Source organism: Lupinus angustifolius, chromosome LG08 (assembly GCF_001865875.1).
Source record: "Lupinus angustifolius cultivar Tanjil chromosome LG08, LupAngTanjil_v1.0, whole genome shotgun sequence".
Taxonomy (NCBI): domain Eukaryota; kingdom Viridiplantae; phylum Streptophyta; class Magnoliopsida; order Fabales; family Fabaceae; genus Lupinus; species Lupinus angustifolius.
Genome location: NC_032016.1, coordinates 7,418,089 through 7,434,845, shown reverse-complemented (window position 1 = coordinate 7,434,845; position 16,757 = coordinate 7,418,089). Strand labels below are relative to the sequence as shown.

At 34.5% G+C, this 16,757-nt stretch overlaps 4 protein-coding genes and 1 long non-coding RNA gene across 13 annotated transcripts; 2 read left to right on the top strand and 3 right to left on the bottom strand.

The window, feature by feature from the left end:
* On the top strand, positions 54-15,297 carry LOC109354436. Its single transcript, XR_002108554.1, has 3 exons — positions 54-64; positions 13,406-13,766; positions 15,196-15,297. It is a non-coding gene; the product is annotated as an uncharacterized LOC109354436 (long non-coding RNA).
* On the bottom strand, positions 998-4,736 carry LOC109354429. 2 transcript variants are annotated; one of them, XM_019596922.1, is made up of 6 exons: positions 4,450-4,736; positions 3,732-3,937; positions 3,135-3,414; positions 2,732-2,839; positions 1,860-2,104; positions 998-1,576 (listed from the first exon to the last, which is right to left on the bottom strand). In XM_019596922.1, the coding sequence occupies exons 1-6, from the start codon at positions 4,648-4,650 to the stop codon at positions 1,459-1,461; spliced, it is 1,158 nt and encodes a 385-aa protein (XP_019452467.1). In that variant the 5' UTR covers positions 4,651-4,736; the 3' UTR covers positions 998-1,458. The 2 variants fall into 2 exon arrangements, with proteins under 2 accessions (XP_019452467.1, XP_019452468.1); XM_019596923.1 differs by having other exon boundaries at positions 3,288-3,414.
* Positions 5,612-9,149, top strand: LOC109354430 (TIP41-like protein). Its single transcript, XM_019596924.1, has 8 exons — positions 5,612-5,792; positions 6,030-6,215; positions 6,467-6,557; positions 6,799-6,909; positions 7,274-7,333; positions 7,441-7,482; positions 7,702-7,830; positions 8,712-9,149. Exons 1-8 carry the CDS (start codon positions 5,650-5,652, stop codon positions 8,817-8,819), a joined length of 870 nt encoding a protein of 289 aa, XP_019452469.1. The 5' UTR covers positions 5,612-5,649; the 3' UTR covers positions 8,820-9,149.
* LOC109354433 (zinc finger protein 7-like) lies at positions 9,531-11,040 on the bottom strand. Its single transcript, XM_019596927.1, has one exon. It carries the CDS (start codon positions 10,597-10,599, stop codon positions 10,033-10,035), a length of 567 nt encoding a protein of 188 aa, XP_019452472.1. The 5' UTR covers positions 10,600-11,040; the 3' UTR covers positions 9,531-10,032.
* On the bottom strand, positions 13,492-16,353 carry LOC109354434. 8 transcript variants are annotated; one of them, XR_002108552.1, is made up of 5 exons: positions 16,093-16,349; positions 15,200-15,318; positions 14,843-14,909; positions 14,277-14,294; positions 13,557-13,770 (listed from the first exon to the last, which is right to left on the bottom strand). XR_002108552.1 is itself a non-coding variant. In XM_019596930.1 (4 exons), exons 1-3 carry the CDS (start codon positions 16,245-16,247, stop codon positions 14,890-14,892), a joined length of 294 nt encoding a protein of 97 aa, XP_019452475.1. In that variant the 5' UTR covers positions 16,248-16,350; the 3' UTR covers positions 13,492-13,770; positions 14,843-14,889. The 8 variants fall into 8 exon arrangements, 4 of the variants coding, with proteins under 4 accessions (XP_019452475.1, XP_019452473.1, XP_019452476.1 ...); XR_002108550.1 differs by lacking the exon at positions 14,277-14,294 and having other exon boundaries at positions 13,492-13,770; positions 15,158-15,318; positions 16,093-16,353; XM_019596930.1 differs by lacking the exon at positions 14,277-14,294 and having other exon boundaries at positions 13,492-13,770; positions 16,093-16,350.

Genomic DNA, 16,757 nt, shown 5'->3' with positions numbered 1-16,757 from the left:
GAAATGCAAAGATTAGCAAACAGGGCAAATGTGGTAAGTCATGTTAGCAATGAATTGGGGCAACGTATGTTACAGAAAATGAACCCATATATCAGAAAGCAGAGAGTTGTATATATTAGAATGCAGAGAGTTGTATATATTTATGCAATCTTTGAACCTGTTCGTCATCACTTGGACCTATAAAGCACAGATACGGATACGTATCTGATACGTCGACACACATTTTTTCTAAAATGTAGGATACAATACGTTCATGGATACGCGTATAAATTAATAAAAAATACATAAAATATGATAAAATTATAAGTGTAAATCAAAATATTCTCTCCTACTCTCTTTCTTCTCTTCTCTGTTAAGAAATAAATGTAAGCCCTTTATTTATCTTTTCTATTAATACTCACACATCCTCTTCTCTTTATAAACATACTAAGCCTTTTTCTGGTTGCTAAGAAGTAAGAAAGGTAAGCCTTTTTCTGGTTGCTCTTCACAACATACCTATGGCGATAGAGGCAGTAACACTAAGCACCGGCCGGTGGTGTAATGGTAAGTTGGTATGATGTGACCTTTAAATAAGTGTGTGTTTATTGAAAACAAATGTATCTTATCATAAAAATGAATCTATATATCTTATATTTTATTGAAAAAGAATCTATATATCCTATATTTTATTGAAAGCGAATCCGTTACGTGTCTTGATATTTTTTTATATTTTTTTATATTTGGATACTATGGACACATATCCTTTACGAATCTGAGTACTTATTGCTTGGGACCGACATCGACACGCGAGGGTATTTGGCGAATCCGTGCTTATTGACCATTCTTTTCAATATCCGAATCAAGAAGCTTGAGCTCCTCCTGGGTGCAGTCATTGTCAGCATATGAGATCAATGAAAGCACCTATGTAATGAGGCTAAATAACATAACAACAGCCATAATTGAAGAAATATATAGTAGAATGATAAATTTCAATGGCAATAGCTCTCTATTGTTCTTCTTGATGAGTTGATTTTTGAAATAGAAGAGTAATTACAGAGCTTTGACATCTGAAGTACATGAGTTGTTTAAAAAAATTCAGTCCTTTATTAAAATATAAAATCTTATACTTCTAACTAAATTAATTTATCCAAATATAAACTAATAAATAATCAAGTTCATCTTGAATCTCATGCTGCATAGTTGGTCACAACATTTACATAATCTATGAAAGTATATTCGCTCAGCAACAAGCTATATAACAATCATCTTAGTTCCTTCTGATGGTCTGACATGAGAATAGACTGAGAAATGGTATTGTGGTAGGAAAGGAAGATTTATTCTTCCGTAAAAAGGAATGATATCTTCTCAGCAGAAGTGACTTGCACTTGTGTCTGTTTTAAGATCTCTTCATGCCCAAAAGGAATATCATGTAGAACTCACATCTATATACAGGTTGAACCACCATAATTTGAACAGCATTCAAGCAATTTGTCCATTCCCAGTGCCATCATTCTCAGCATCACTTGTTAAGGATAGCAGTTCCATCAACTCCACTCGGTACTCGAGGCCCCTAAGATAGTGTCCCAGAAGCATGCACCTTTGGGGAGGGGAGGGAAAGTGTTAGTAAGAAAAAGTTAGTTTTATTCAGAACATTAGCATCAACAAACACTCCACCACAAATAACCTTAAATTAAACATTTCAAATCATCTAAGCTATCTATTCCCAGGGGAAAAAATGTTCAGTCAAGCTTCAGTTCAAGGTTAAATTTGGTTTCCCTGTTGGACAAATATTAACTCATAAAACACTTGTTCAGACGTAAGATAAATATGAGACATACATGGAAAAGAAGGCACAAAATCAAAGGTGGAAAAATACTGACCAAAAGAGCAGGCGAGCGAGATAGTCCCTGGTTAATGAAATAACAGGCTGAAAATGAAGTGAAGAGTTCTCGACAACCTCAGCACAATCCTCATTCCCAGCATTCGCTGCTCCAACTGTTGCGTTCTCTGACATAGTTGAAGGTTTAGAATGCATCTTAGGAGAAAGGGTAGCAAGGAGACCATGAACAACAGAGAAGATGATGTCCTTCAGTTCGGAGGATGAAAATTCTGAGAGCTGAGCTACCTGTTCATTAGCCACATACACACCCAATTAAAGTGCTAATATAAATTTGAAAATAAACATTGAAAATGCAGTGAAATGAAATAGGTGCCCATGTAATAATGTCAGTAGATAAGGAATACAAACAGAAAATGCTTCTTTAAAAGTTTAAATGAATATTTATATTTTTCACATCATTGAATTTCCAATGCACTGAGGAAAAGCATACAAAATTTGATGAACAGAAAGTTCCGAAAATAATTTGAAGTGGTGTATTTAAAAATAAACAAAAGAATAGATTAATTGAACATGGACATTTATATTTTTATATTAGGGGGTAAACAAAAGAATAGATTAATTGAACATGGACATTTTATATTTTTAATTGAACAGTACAGGGAATAATCAACATATGCAACAAAGCAGAAAGCACAAATATTTTCACAATATTCTGAAATTTTATGCTCTCTGTTCATTTGATAGCATGTTGCACCAATACAACAACAAAGATAAACTGTCACTATATGTTTTCAAGAATAAATACCAGGATGACAAACCAAGGCCAGCTATAATTGCACCATGCTAATACATAAACATCACACATCATACGAAGGATGAAAAAAGTAAGTAATTTTCTACAAAGAGCAAAACCTGTTCAGGTTGAAGAGATCTCAAGTAATCTAGCAAATCATTCTTTTCTTCTCCAACAAACTGTTGCATCTGAAGAGCAGCACTTTTCCTCTTCACGTCACGTAGTTCCTGTAGAAAGTGAAAAAGGAAGCAAATGAGAAAAAAAAACATTTATCGTATTGATGGTCTATTTGCAATTAATAGACTCAAATGCTGATCAATCACTGGCAAGCAGGCAAATTACAGAGCATATCCAAGCAAATATTTGATGAAAATATCCAAAATTACAGGATGAAGCATGTCATGGGATATGTGACCAACGATAATTAACAATGTTCAATGCAAGATAAATTTCAACACAGGCATCCTCATGCTTAAACACTTTCTAATAGTAAAGGGAAGGATCCTTAATTTTACATCATACCTTTTTCATGGAAGACAAACGAGATTGTAAATTGAAAATATATTGCTGAGCTTCAGCAGATATTTCACCAAGGTCTTGAACATCAACATCCTCATGAAGATCTTCAACCTTGGAAGATAAATTAGACTTCCTATTGAAGCCTGTGACACTTACACTGTCCTGTTGCACCTCGTGTAAGTCAAGCATAGTATTTTCTGCCTTTGGCTTTTCGAGATCTTCTTCATATATATCAAAGTTTTTCTCAAGGCAAAGTCTGTATTCAGCATTGCGCAGAGTATACCTGCAAAACACGAAGAAACAGCTATTTATATCCCTTGAAATTAGAATAACATTCTTCAGAAGTTTCTGAAAATTTGAGGAAAGTTATCAACATGCAATTGTGCAAAATAAATAACTGTCCTTCTCCAAATGGCTTGTCCATTTATCTAAACAACACAGTGAAGAGGAACAACTAATTACAGGCTTCAAGCAAGCACAATTAGAATGAAAATCATAAAGCAACGCTAAACCCATGCAAGGCTACAACTACAATCATAACAAAAGTCCTATTTTCTACACACAGAATTTAATTTTTTTTAGTTAAATACTTGAACATACCCAGTCATCATTGAAGAAATCAGTAACTTGGAGAGTGGTTCCCACAAAGCCTCAATGACGACATTAAATTGATCAGATGGAAGCAACCCCAGCATACCAGATATTGTCCTTTTCATAGCATCTGCAGTAGTTGGCGGAACATCTTTCTGAATGTGGCTCACGTCCATAGGTTCTATCTCTTGTATCAACTCTGAAAGAACCGATTTCTATAAGAATAACACAATGAAACACAATTGTCAAATTCACTATAATACTTGACATCCACTATTGAGCAAACACACCGTTAATTGGATTCAATATTCTGACAAGAAAAATTACAGTCTACATCAATTATTAAGTAGTAAATACTACATCTACAACTACAAATGCATTTTTCGGGGTGAAACAACCCATAGAAAAAAGTACAGATACAATGCACAAGAACATGTTAAGCTTATCTACCCTTCTATTCAGTATTACAGTATTTCTCAGAGTTGAAATCTTAAGTTCTGTGACAGAGTACTCAGTGCCACAAGAGCATGCACAATTCAATACTCAATATTTTTCTACAAGGCATACAAAGATAGCTCAAGCAAGTAAACAAGCAAATATAAAGCGTATTATTCAAAAATTGATTTTTTTTTTCCTTCTATAGAGCGATAAAGACAAGGAAATTGAAGCAGTGACAAATTTGTAGAATTAGGTATTGAAAAAAGAGGTATGTAGAAAAATGATGTACCTTGGAAGAGGTTTTGGGGGTGAAATCATCGAAGGAGGAAGCAATGACGAAAAGAGGGGTTCGTGATTTGATAGGGTTTGAGTTATAACGAATAGGGGAGAAAGAGAAAGAGGAAGAAGAAAGAAAGCGCGTGGGAGAAGGGTGATGAGGGCGAGAGTAGGAGATGGAAGAAGAGAGGATGGAGGAAAGGGTTGCTGCCATAGAGAGTGATGACAATTACCAATCACACCAATACCACTCTTCTCCTTCTCTATCCTTCTCTCTACCTGTCTGTAACTTGCAGCCACAATAATTATACTAATAAGGGTCAGGGACGAATCAGTAATTGTGGATCATGTAGCCATTGGAAAAATAAATCGATCTTTTTTATTTACTTAAATTTACTTTGTGATTTGTTAAAATGTAATCAATTACCATGGTATTAGAGTTGGTTAGTAGTTAGTAGTATAAGATGTTATTAGATTATTAACTTGAAAAGGATTAATTAGTCACTGAAATTAGGAGTGAGCATGGTATGGTTGGTATGGCTTAATCACGTTCGGGCTCGAATATGGTTAGGTCTTATCAGATTTACGGTCGGGTTCAAGTTCAAAAGTTAGACCCAACTAATATTTAGGGTTGAGTAAGGACCACACATGACCACACATGACCTGACCCGACTCATCTCATGGCCCCATGGTTGCTTACTCATTCAAATGTGTATAAAATAATGATATCTTTTTGGTCGAAAATATCATTGATTCTTTAATTTTTGCATTATATGTACATTATTAATAATATATACGCATACAATTTTATATGTCAAATTAAATATTCATAATAATAAATAATATTGACAATATTTTATCTAAAATGAGAGTATGCACTATATTTAATCGGATCTATGTTCGAATTTAAATGTTGACCATTGATATTTAGAGTCAGATTACTTTTACATCTAGGATCAGATATGAGTTCAGAAAAATAATTCAACCAATATTTATCAAATAAAGAATAAACATTAATTTGTCACAACCCGACTTATACTCAGCTTTAACCCAAATGGTTGGTGAAGGATACCCTAGTCATAAATTAGTCTCATTTTACTTTAGACCCGAAAGGCCCATTATTGTGAGACCCGGACCCGATCCTGAACTGGACTTTTGGGACGAATCACCTCGACGAGTGTCTCTATTGGCCTAACTCGAAATTCAGCGGAAGATGGAAGTGGAGATCGACGAGAAGGACTTGAAAGACGCCGGCGCTGAGGTCTTCGTTGACGGCGGTCGTCGCGGCATCCGAATCCATGGCTGGCTCATTGAGACTCGCAGGAACTCTATTCTCAACTCCTCATCCGTCCAACAGTCAGTAAATTTTTCATCACACTTAACCCTAATGCCTCAAATTTCAAAGTTTAAGGAATCAATCTCACTTTCATTGCGTTTAAGATCATTTATTTGCTTTTCAATTTTAAATATTCTTGTCATGTATAAACATTTGTTTGTTCTTTTTAGTCATTGATTTTTAGGAACAAAATTGTGTGCGTTTTAGTTATAGCTCTGATAAAATTTGATGGTGAATGGTGGATGTGGATTTTGCAGATGGGAACAAAAACTTGAAACATCTCACTTGCCAGAAATGGTTTTTGGGGAAAACACATTAATTCTAAAACACTTGGTTAGTGGCACCAAAATTCATTTCAATGCTTTTGATGCTCTATCTGGCTGGAAACAGGAAGCCTTGCCACCTGTTGAAGTTCCTGCTGCCGCTAAATGGAAGTTTAGAACGTAAGATTTTGATATTTGGAAGCAATAATGTACTTTCATGTTTTATTTCAGGTCACAAATGTGCTTAGCTTAAAAACCGTTTTGTTATTGTATTCGGATGAGTTTGCTTAAATCCTTTTAACTTCGTTGAAACTGCCTTGGAATTTATTAGGATATCAATGAAATTATGAAAGTTTTCTTTCAAGCATACTGCTTTCTTGACAAATTTGATCTCGCTGTTAGTCTCACATTGTTTTGGGGAAAATATGCAGCAAGCCCTCTCAGCAAGTAATACTGGATTATGATTATACATTTACAACGCCTTATTGTGGAAGTGGCAGAATTGAGATCGATAATGATTCGGTATTCATTCCTCTTTAATTCTAACCATGGACTGAATCTGACATTAATGCCATTTTTCTTTTATCCGAGTCACTTGTACAATATAATTTTTGTAGTACAATTTTCTGCTCCATATAGTTGTTTGTTAATAACGCACAGCTACATGATGGTGCTTTTGTTCGCATAAATGCTGGACAATCACAACAATGTTATTGTCTATGACTTTATGCTTTTACTCAAGATATATAGTTTTGTATGGTAGAATGGGAGAGACAATTCTGAGGAAACCAAAACTCTCAATTGGGAAGTCTGCAAGGAGCAAATTGATGTAGCTGCATTGACGTCCAAAGAGCCTATACTTTTCTATGATGAGGTGGGTAGTGAGAATCATAATTGATTACTTAGCATACTTCAGTGCAGAGAACTGTTTTTGCATAAATAAAAAAATGTGGCCAAAGCAATTTATCTTTTGCACTGTTAAATAAAAATGAGGTCAACTGAAGGAAAGTATTTAATTAAGTCCCCATCACATCTTTGCTGTCGTGCTCCACTTTCAGAAATTGTCTGTGCTGTAATATGTGTGAAGATTAAAATATTCTAGTTGAATACGGTGCATATAAATTATCATCCACAACCAAAAATAAATGTGTTCATGTGTAGTTCTTTGAGAGTCTCATCTGTCGTAAATTGTCCATGTCGATATTTTCTTCCTTGATGACATTCACTTTTCATCACAGGTGGTCTTATATGAGGATGAACTTGCTGATAATGGAGTATCACTTCTTACTGTGAAAGTGGTAATCACTAAATTGTTTTCTTCTGTTAATGGGGGTTCATTTTTTCTAATGCAAATTAATATGAATATATGATTGCTAATGACTGATAATTTCACTTGGTTTTGTAGAGAGTCATGCCAAGTTCTTGGTTTCTTCTCTTGCGATTCTGGGTGAGCTACTCCTTCTTCGTATACTAAATCAGTAAAAAATTAATTTATTCTTTTAAGCAAAGTTACCATCACAGTTTGCTTATTCTATTCTATTTTATTGTAATATTTCTTATTCCGGAAGACAAGTTTGTAAGTCATGTTGATCATGTAAAATACTGAAGTTGTTGCTAACGATCTGTAATGTTCCTGACAAACTTGGTTATTCTGTTACTCTTGCAGCTTAGAGTTGATGGAGTGTTGGTTCGACTGAGAGAAACTCGTATGCATTTTATATTTGGTGGAAGCACAAATCCAATTATACTTCGAGATACTTGCTGGAGAGAATCTACATTTCAAGATTTGTCTGCGGTAAGTTTGAGACAATTGCTGCTATGCAGGTTTCTTCTTTTGCTGTGATAAAGTAAGTACTATATAGTTCTTATTGAAGCTACTTCTATCTCTAAGCTTCGAAGAACACACAATCTTAAAACTTATTGTTGTTAGAGAGCCATTGTTTTCATCGGGCATCTGATTGAATAGCGTCCCTAGTAATAATGCTGAAGAAATAAATCTCAGTTGCTGTGGTCTAGTTGACAGTAAAGTTAGTAACTAAGTAGAATACTTCTATAAATGATTCAGAGATAAATAGATGAGTATGATAAGAGGGCTCTCCTGTGAAGCTGCTGAATAAAAGGACAAGTTATTTGAGATGCAAATTTAATTGTCTTGTTTGTGGTTTTACATAGAAAGATAGAGGTAGCTTTATAACTTAGGTCAGCTGTGTAAATAACAGAAGGAAAATGATGTCAAGCTTGTAAAATCATTTTACCCCCTACATAAAAATAATAATATGCAGGTACCATGCTAATGTATGTTCTTGTTACTTCTCTGCCTGATTTTACTCATCTGGAGTGGTTCAGAAATGTGTGCTCCTTCTAGTGCTAATATTTTCATTTATTTGACTATTTGTGATTAGACTAAAGGAAACATAAATCTCAATTATTTTTCATTATTTTCTTTAAAATCTGGCCTACCAAAAAACGCATAAATCTTCAAGCCTTAAGACGATGACAGCCAGCTATTTGACTGATAGTAGTCATAATCTCATCATATTAGTTTTAATTTTTCTTTGCTATGTTTTCTTACCATCCTTTTACTTCTCATATTGAAAAAGCTATCAATAACAGTAACTTGTAATTTATTATTGACCTCCACTCTGATGCTCTTGGTTCTCTGATTGATTGATGCAGAAAGGGAAGCCTTTTGAGTCAGCTGCATATAATGATGACCCGAGCATCATCAGCCAGAGGCTCCCCATCGTCATGCATAAGACCCAAAAGCTTGTAATTCCCTCGTAAGTTATAGGGATGTAAATTCACCTGATGCAAAATGGATTCTGACGAATCTTTATCTTGTTCATATTATCTTCAAACATCTACCATGGCTGTTGAAACCATCAGTTGCTTCATATGAATTTAGCTAAACTTAAGATGCAAACTAATCACGTTTTGTACTTATACAATATACATTATATTTATAGACTAAGAGATAAAATGGCAATAGGTGTTTGAGACTCGTTGAGGAGCTTGCCGAGAAGCTTCATATTGAATCATTTGTCACTTTAATCTTATTTCTATATTTGTTTAGGAAACTCTATCTCAATCAGTGCATCTAAAATGTCACTGACAGCTGTCACTTGTCAATCACTTATATTTTTACTTCGATGAAAAGCATGTCCATGGGTAACAAAGTACTATGTCGCATGGGTTTAACAAATAGAATATAAGTGCAGCTATTTGAGCATCAAATTTTTACATGGTATATGTTTATGTGTAACCTTCACTCTTTATCTTCTTTGTATGCACATTTTCCAGTAACACATGAAAAAACCCAAAGGATGCCTTATGCTGTCAAATTTTTTTAGAAAAGTTTTCTCACATGTATTAGGCCAAGAGTCGCCCCTATTTATTTTTACGGTCAGCTTAGCTATGATTTGAACAAGCTTGTTAAAATTTGAATAGGATCAATACTGAAGTCAAAGTACTCTGGTATACCAGAAATTTTCCTTAGTAAGGGGGCATTAGCAGCTTCAAATTGTCGGGATGAAAAGCTATACTGGTGTTATTGCTAAGCCTTGCCATAGTGGTTAAAGTTGTCATACACTAACATGGTTACATGTTAGAATTGTGAAATTAGTCTTCTGCAAATGTAAGGTTTGGCTGCCTGTTATAGACTCACATGAGTTATATCAGAAACATCCAATCTTTGATTGCACATAGCATCTACGAAGTAAAAGTAAGTTAGTGGTAGTACTTGCTCATAATTGTTTTTGGAAGTACACGCAGGCAGAAAATAAGATTTTCAAGGTTGTAGGAAAACCTCATTCCTAAGTGAGTAACATGCTAAATGAGCACTGCACACCAGGAATTATTTCAAGCATCAATGAACTACACTAATATACATAGCCTGGCTGTTAACATGTATAGAATACCATCGTAGTAGTTATTGAGTCTTCCCAGTCAGGGGTGTCCTACCTTTGTTTAAGCATCGAGCTGATGCCAAAAACTCTCATCAAAGTCTGAGGTTTAAATCAAGCTTGAGTGACTCCTGTGGTGGCTCAGATCGTTGTGGAACGAAACGAAAGCTGCCTGGCCATGCCAGATCAGTTTTTTCCTCAAACATGAAAGGTGTACATGCCATTGCATATGCATCATGAAAGCTTGGTGCCATCATAGTTCCACCACCTCTGCTTGGTTTGTGAACGATTGCATGGGGCTGGACACCGAGGGATCGAAGCATAGGATTGTTTATGGAAAATCCCATCATTGTCATCGTCTTCTGGGACTGATATCTTTTGACAGCACTTCTCTCCCTTTTGTGGGCGTTCTGATGACCTCCTAATGCTTGTGAACTAAAGAACTTCCTCATGCAGAAGTTGCATGGAAAAACTTTGGTTGTAGCTGGTCTTGACTGTGAATCAGTATCTCCCTCCGAGCGTGATGTGCCTCCTAAGCTCAAATTCAGCCACTCTTCTTGATTGTCACCTTCGCTTCCATCAGTGTTCTTGTCTCTGGTCATCACTTCCCTTGGTTGTTCCTTGGCTGTTGTAAAAGTTGTTTCATCTTCCTTGATCATCATTTCCACCGAAATTCTCAGGTAGTTTCTAAAAGGATTTGAATGATAATAAAAAGCTTATGAGTCCTTTTGAAGGTTAGAACGAAAAATTGACAAAACTAAAAGGAGAGGGGTATCTGAGTGTGATGGAAGTGAGATGGGATGTTTTTAATTTTATGTCATCCCAATCTTTAATCCCACCAAGTGATGCTTGGTGCTGTAGGGAACAATGCTTATGTCATCTTCACTGTTGCCCCCTTCATGCATAGGATTCTTTACTATCATATTTCTCCTTTTTCCCCTTTTCTCCTTACATAGTTCCAACCTATCTTGGCTATCATAGGAATTATATATAGATATAGAAGGTTGACAATACTCAAATCTTTCACCCCTTGTCAAAATCATATCTATCTATTTATTTGAAGTGCCTGCCATGTATGCTTCTTACCCCCATCATGTAACAAATCTATCTTCTACACTTTTTAAGATGGAGTCTTAAAGTTTATCCACTTTGGTCACTGGTATATGAATTCATTTGCTAATTACCCAACTTTTATTTTCCAATTGATAGTGAAAGGATGACAAGACTTCAAAACTCAAAGCATACTAAAATTGCTATATTTACCTACCTTTTGTCATCTAATTTCAGCCATTTCCATGATTTTGATTCTTCCGTAGGCTAAAGACTTGTTTACTTCTACTAGCTCATAGCTAACGAGTTCAATTTTTAGAAATTTAATCTTGGTGTTTTATTGCTGGTGTTCGAGTTATGCTTTAGAGTTTAGATTGTCCCAACTTGATTGGTGTCACACCTTCTTTTAAAAATTATAACGTCAAGTTAATAATTTTGTATAACGTAATAATATGTTAGTATTATTGGTTTTGAAAAGTATGTGATAAAATATCCTTATTTTATTTGCATATCTCTTTATGCAAATTCTTGAACTTAAGTGTATTTAATGGTTCTCCAAAATTCAACTCGCAAATGAATATTAAGTTTGTTTACAAGTTCGGCTTTGGAGGGAAAAGGAAAAATGAAAGACTCCAGAATTATCTCACTAATATCTTTCAAAGGTCGCCTTTCCTTTATCTATCTTTCATGCCAAAATTCCACTCATAAACAGACTCTAAGGATATGTATGTTGATTTGATGTATTGTAGGGAAGAAAGTTGAAGAACGTTACACCGACTATGTCCAATAATGGTGGTGAAAAGAAACCAGTTCTGTTGGGTAGAACAGTTTTCCATGTTGAGCCAGGGTATCTACGTGGATGTTTTCTTGTTGGGGGCTTCTTAGTGTTCCTTTACAAACTTGTAGTGGGCAATGTTTATCTACAGTGGTAGAATAGCATCAAGGACCAACTTGCACTTCTTTTTATCTGTTTAGTGGTCCTAGACGGAGCCACTTGGTCTTTAGCCAAATAATTACATGGTTCATAACTCATAAGAAGCAAAAGTTCCACAGTTCACCTGTTAGTTAAAGCTGGTTCTCCTCCACGCACTTTCTGAAACAGACTATAGAAAATGACACATCACCAGCCAATTAGTGCTTAGCTATGTTTTGTGTAAATTGTAGATAGATAAGTGTTTAGTCATGCATTGCATATCACTGAATTCAAGGAACATAGTCGTGGTTTTTGTCTCATGGTCACTTTGGTAGCAACTAGGCAAAGTCAAAGATATATCAAGATTTCATTATGTATGATTTCCAAGTCATTTAGTGTGGTAAACAAGAATGAATCCAAGTTTAATTGATTAAAGTAACAACTCATGCACAGTATTAAAGCAAAATGTGTTGCTGTTTGATCACATCATGCCTCATGCACATAATTTCCAGATTCTAATGCTTTTGATTGTGCATGAGCCATGACACACACTTTTATCATAATCTCTACGGAATAGTTAATCCAAATGTTGGAAGACAGAATAGAAAAGGCATATTCTTCCAGGTCCTTAGGATCAGTTTTACATTAGGTCCAAACAAAGGAATGTTTCAGATCCATTCCTTATCATCCCTGTCTAAAAAGACTCTTACTTGTAGTTTGGTCAAATTTTCTATACTACTATTTATTATATTATTGAAGTATTTAAGAGCTATTATCGTAGATTCGTAGTCAAACTGTTTCACTTTTTATTATTAACATATATAAACTTTTGGGATCCTGGAAATGATAATTTCTTTGAAGCAGAGACTACAAGGTGAAAGAAATATATCTGTGAATCTCTTACTTCAGACAAAATAACGACCAAGTTAAATTTACGCTAGACATTACTCGACCACGATACAAAATACAAGGTTGTACTTAAATATAATTGAATATGATAGTATAAAATGTTAAGCGCATTAAAAATAAAATGACAATAATCATAAAAGGAATAGGAAACACTAAACAATCTAGTCTCAAACTCATATATCAAGTAATAATTTATAATTCATGTAACAAAATCTAGATTGTTTGCCTTAGTTTAATCTCAATTTTTTTTATCTTCAATTAGTCCCTTAAGTACTTTTTTAGCCACAGATGTTAATAGTTATGTTAGCTTTCCAGCAACATCATTATGATTTCCTTAAGTCTCAAATAAAATGATTTTCCATATCCAAGTAAAGAATTACATAAACTAGTTTTATGTAAATAAAGATTTCCCCTACTCAGTTCAACTCTGCATATTTTCAGCCGAAAATACCATCTAATTTGGAGTTTTGGACAGCCTTATGATCACTTTGATATGAGGGTAAATATAAGGTTGAAAAGTGCATTTTAAAAATATCATATTCAAACTAACAATAGCAGTTAAACTATGAGGTTGAGTGAATCTTCAATTTGGACAGGCCTATTGTTTTTCTAGCTAAGTCAATTCTCTATTAGTTTGCTTTCTTTTCCAACTCCAATAAACATTCCATCAAAGCATGAGATGAAAAACAATACTGTTCCCAAATAGTATAAAGAAACAGGAAAATGGACAGCAAACCAAAAACCATATAAGGCATCAAGAACCTAATCTTGAAGGATGTTGTAATTTAGAAAGAGGTTCTTCATCCTCCTGAATCAGAAATAGTCAAATTAAAATAGCATAAGAGATGAGAGTCTCATTCAAGGTTCATACAGCCGTTAATTCCCATATAACACTACCCATAAATGTTAATCCTCCATTTCCTGAAGACAGTTATGCCAATCCAACAGCTTATTCACGTGCCTGCAGCAACAGAGAAAATCATTCAAAAACAGCGTAAGATCGGGAGGCTACATGGCATCAAGATTTTGAACAATTCTTGCTAAACCAGCAAGCAGACCACTTATAGAAGAGTTATTTCCAAATAGCATCACAATCCATAACAGTTCCATCCAACAAGTAGTTTTACTTGATAAGAATGTAACTAATCCAAAAAATAGTAAGGAAAGTTGATATAAGATCTCTTTCTTTTATGATAAAAATACTTATAAAATAATTAACATCAAAGGGAATAAGCAAAGGTTATAATCATCCTTTGCATGAAGGGGCGGGCTTTAACTTATGACTACCATAAGCCTAGCTGCCTGGGCCGTGGTGCTTTCAAATAGTCCTTATAGGAAGAATTTCATGCAGAGATCAACTTCAATAGAACAAAATTCTCACATCTCTTAGAGCAAAGAATTTGGAGTTGGGTGAAGGAGGTGATTTAAAGTAAAACCATAATAATCAATGATGATTTAGAATCTAACCTCAGGAATCAGGATCACCTGTGAAAGGAATGTAGTTTACCCATCAGTAGTATTAGAAGACTGGTGAAAGGACTGGACTCACAGACATTTCAAGAATGACTCTGGCATGGACTTTATTTCGAGAAAGCAAGCAAATTTATGCATGGAATAAATGGACAAAAAATGCCCAAATTTGTCCCATCCACATGGACTTTTGGTGGGAACTCCATGTTTCTTGTTGAAAAACATAAACTTTTTCATATTTAAGTAAATAGCATTTCAAGCATGGTGTAGAAACTCAGGCTTATTAGATAAATACAGTTGAAGAGACAATGAAAATCTACCAAAAACAAAGTCAGCAAGTGGAAAATCATAGTTATTCATTCAGTAGAAGCAATGGATTGTCAAAGAGCACTCCCAGGAGAAACAAAGTTGGTTTCAAAGAAAATTAATTTGTTTAAATGTGTAGGAAAACCTACTATAGTTTCGGTTCATCTCTAAGAATCATCAATCTCTCACTTGTATATGGTTTATTTGAAAATATTATTGAATTTATAATGTTGAACAAGGGAATAAAGGGGACCTACTATGCAGCATTCTTCTCTTGCCATTGGATGATCGATGTCCTTGCGCATCACCCATCTTTTCCATTCCCTAAAAATTTAAATCTTAATACCTTCTTATCAATGAAACTAGACAGACTCAGAAAGTTCTACCCAAATCATCTTAAGACGGGACTAGCTAATTTTTAATATCTATTAGGCCTAAATTTAAGGTTCTTCACAGTCTAGAGAATATGGATATTTTTTAAAATACATTTTTGGGAGTGGCCTGAAAATCAATATGCTTAAACAAAATAAATTGTTTTCACTTTTTCATGTATGCTGGAACCAGCAACTCACAAAGAGACTATTAGCGATCTTGACAAGAACGACGGAAGGTACCATTGGACAACTCGCAACAAGCTCGGGCACTGACATCAAGGTGTGAAGTGAGACAGGTTAAAACCATTGGAGAATGAAGAGGCAACAGTGATTGTGTGCAGCCCAATTGCCCCAAGTTCCTGCACCAAAAAACAAAATTTTAATTAAGCAGGATATATTCATAATGTAAATATCAAATCTGCAAGTAAATTAAATAAGAAAAATGCTCCACTAAAGTGGGGAGCACAAAATTACAAAAGAGAATTCCAGACTGCAGAAATTTACATCTCTCGCACTCATTTAGCCAGTTATATGCTTCGAAGATTATCGAATTAGCTTATTTTGGATACATAACACCTTATAATCAAAATATTAGTCAGAACTTATATGGGAAAATACAAATCTTCAGCTAAAATTTGGTTAGGCTTTTCCTTAAAAAAATTATTTTTGATATAAACAACACACTACATACATTTATATGTTTATACTTAACTAAAAATGTTTACAAGGAAAATGATGAAATGCAGCTTTTTAGCAGCTTCTCATAAAGGTTTTAAACCTTTGAGAATTGAGAGAATCCTAAACAAATGAACCCTGAGCTAAATGAAACAGACAAGTGCATTAAATAGTAGGAATTTATCAAATTTAATAATTATTACAAAAAATGGCATATAAATTGGTAGTTATTTTAATGAAATTGGCTATACATTCTCCAGTGTAATTAAACAAAGGAAATTAAATGAAATCGCAAGAAACGCATACTTTTGTATCTAAGCACCAACATCTAAATATTGAAGTAAAACAAAAGGTGCAACTTAAATTGCAAATTCATTTTTCTTTCAGCTCGTGACGATTTTACCAAGCAGTCAATTAAACAAAAATCATAATTCGGAATAAGGAATTAGGGTTGGAACCTTGTAGAAGGGATGGAGAAGCGGCGGGACTGCACGCGAGGGGAGGCGAGTGGCGGCGGACGGATGCCGGGAATGTGAGACGGCGCTGATGAACGGAGAGAAGCTCTAGCTGAAGAGATGAAAGAGCGAGACATAGAAGCTGCACGCAAAGCCATTTCTGTATCCAATCAGAGATCAAAGCTGCGAATTCAGAATCACACAGGGGTTTAGTTTTGCCTCCGATATATCATTGCATGCAACGATGTCGTTTCGAGTTTGTGTGAATCACTAATATTATTATGGATTTTCACATTTAGTAATTAGGGCTGAGTCACTGACAAAATGTTGTATACCTATTTTTTTACAACCAAAAGGCTTTTAGGTATGTAAACTATTTCTCTTGACAATTATTCCATACTATAAATCAAATATTTGAGTTTTCCATAATATCTTGTATTAATAAACTAACATCTCATTAGTTTGCTTATAGTATATAATCAGAAACATTGAATTGGTAAAAAAAAATTGTTTATTACTTTAATATATTTTATTATCTTTTACAACTTTTAACTTAAGATAAATATATTACTAAAAAAACTGAAGAAAATTTTATTTCCCACATGTTAATTGGACAAGTTACTTTTGCACCATTTTGAAATAAACAAATAAAGAGAAAGATTCTAACT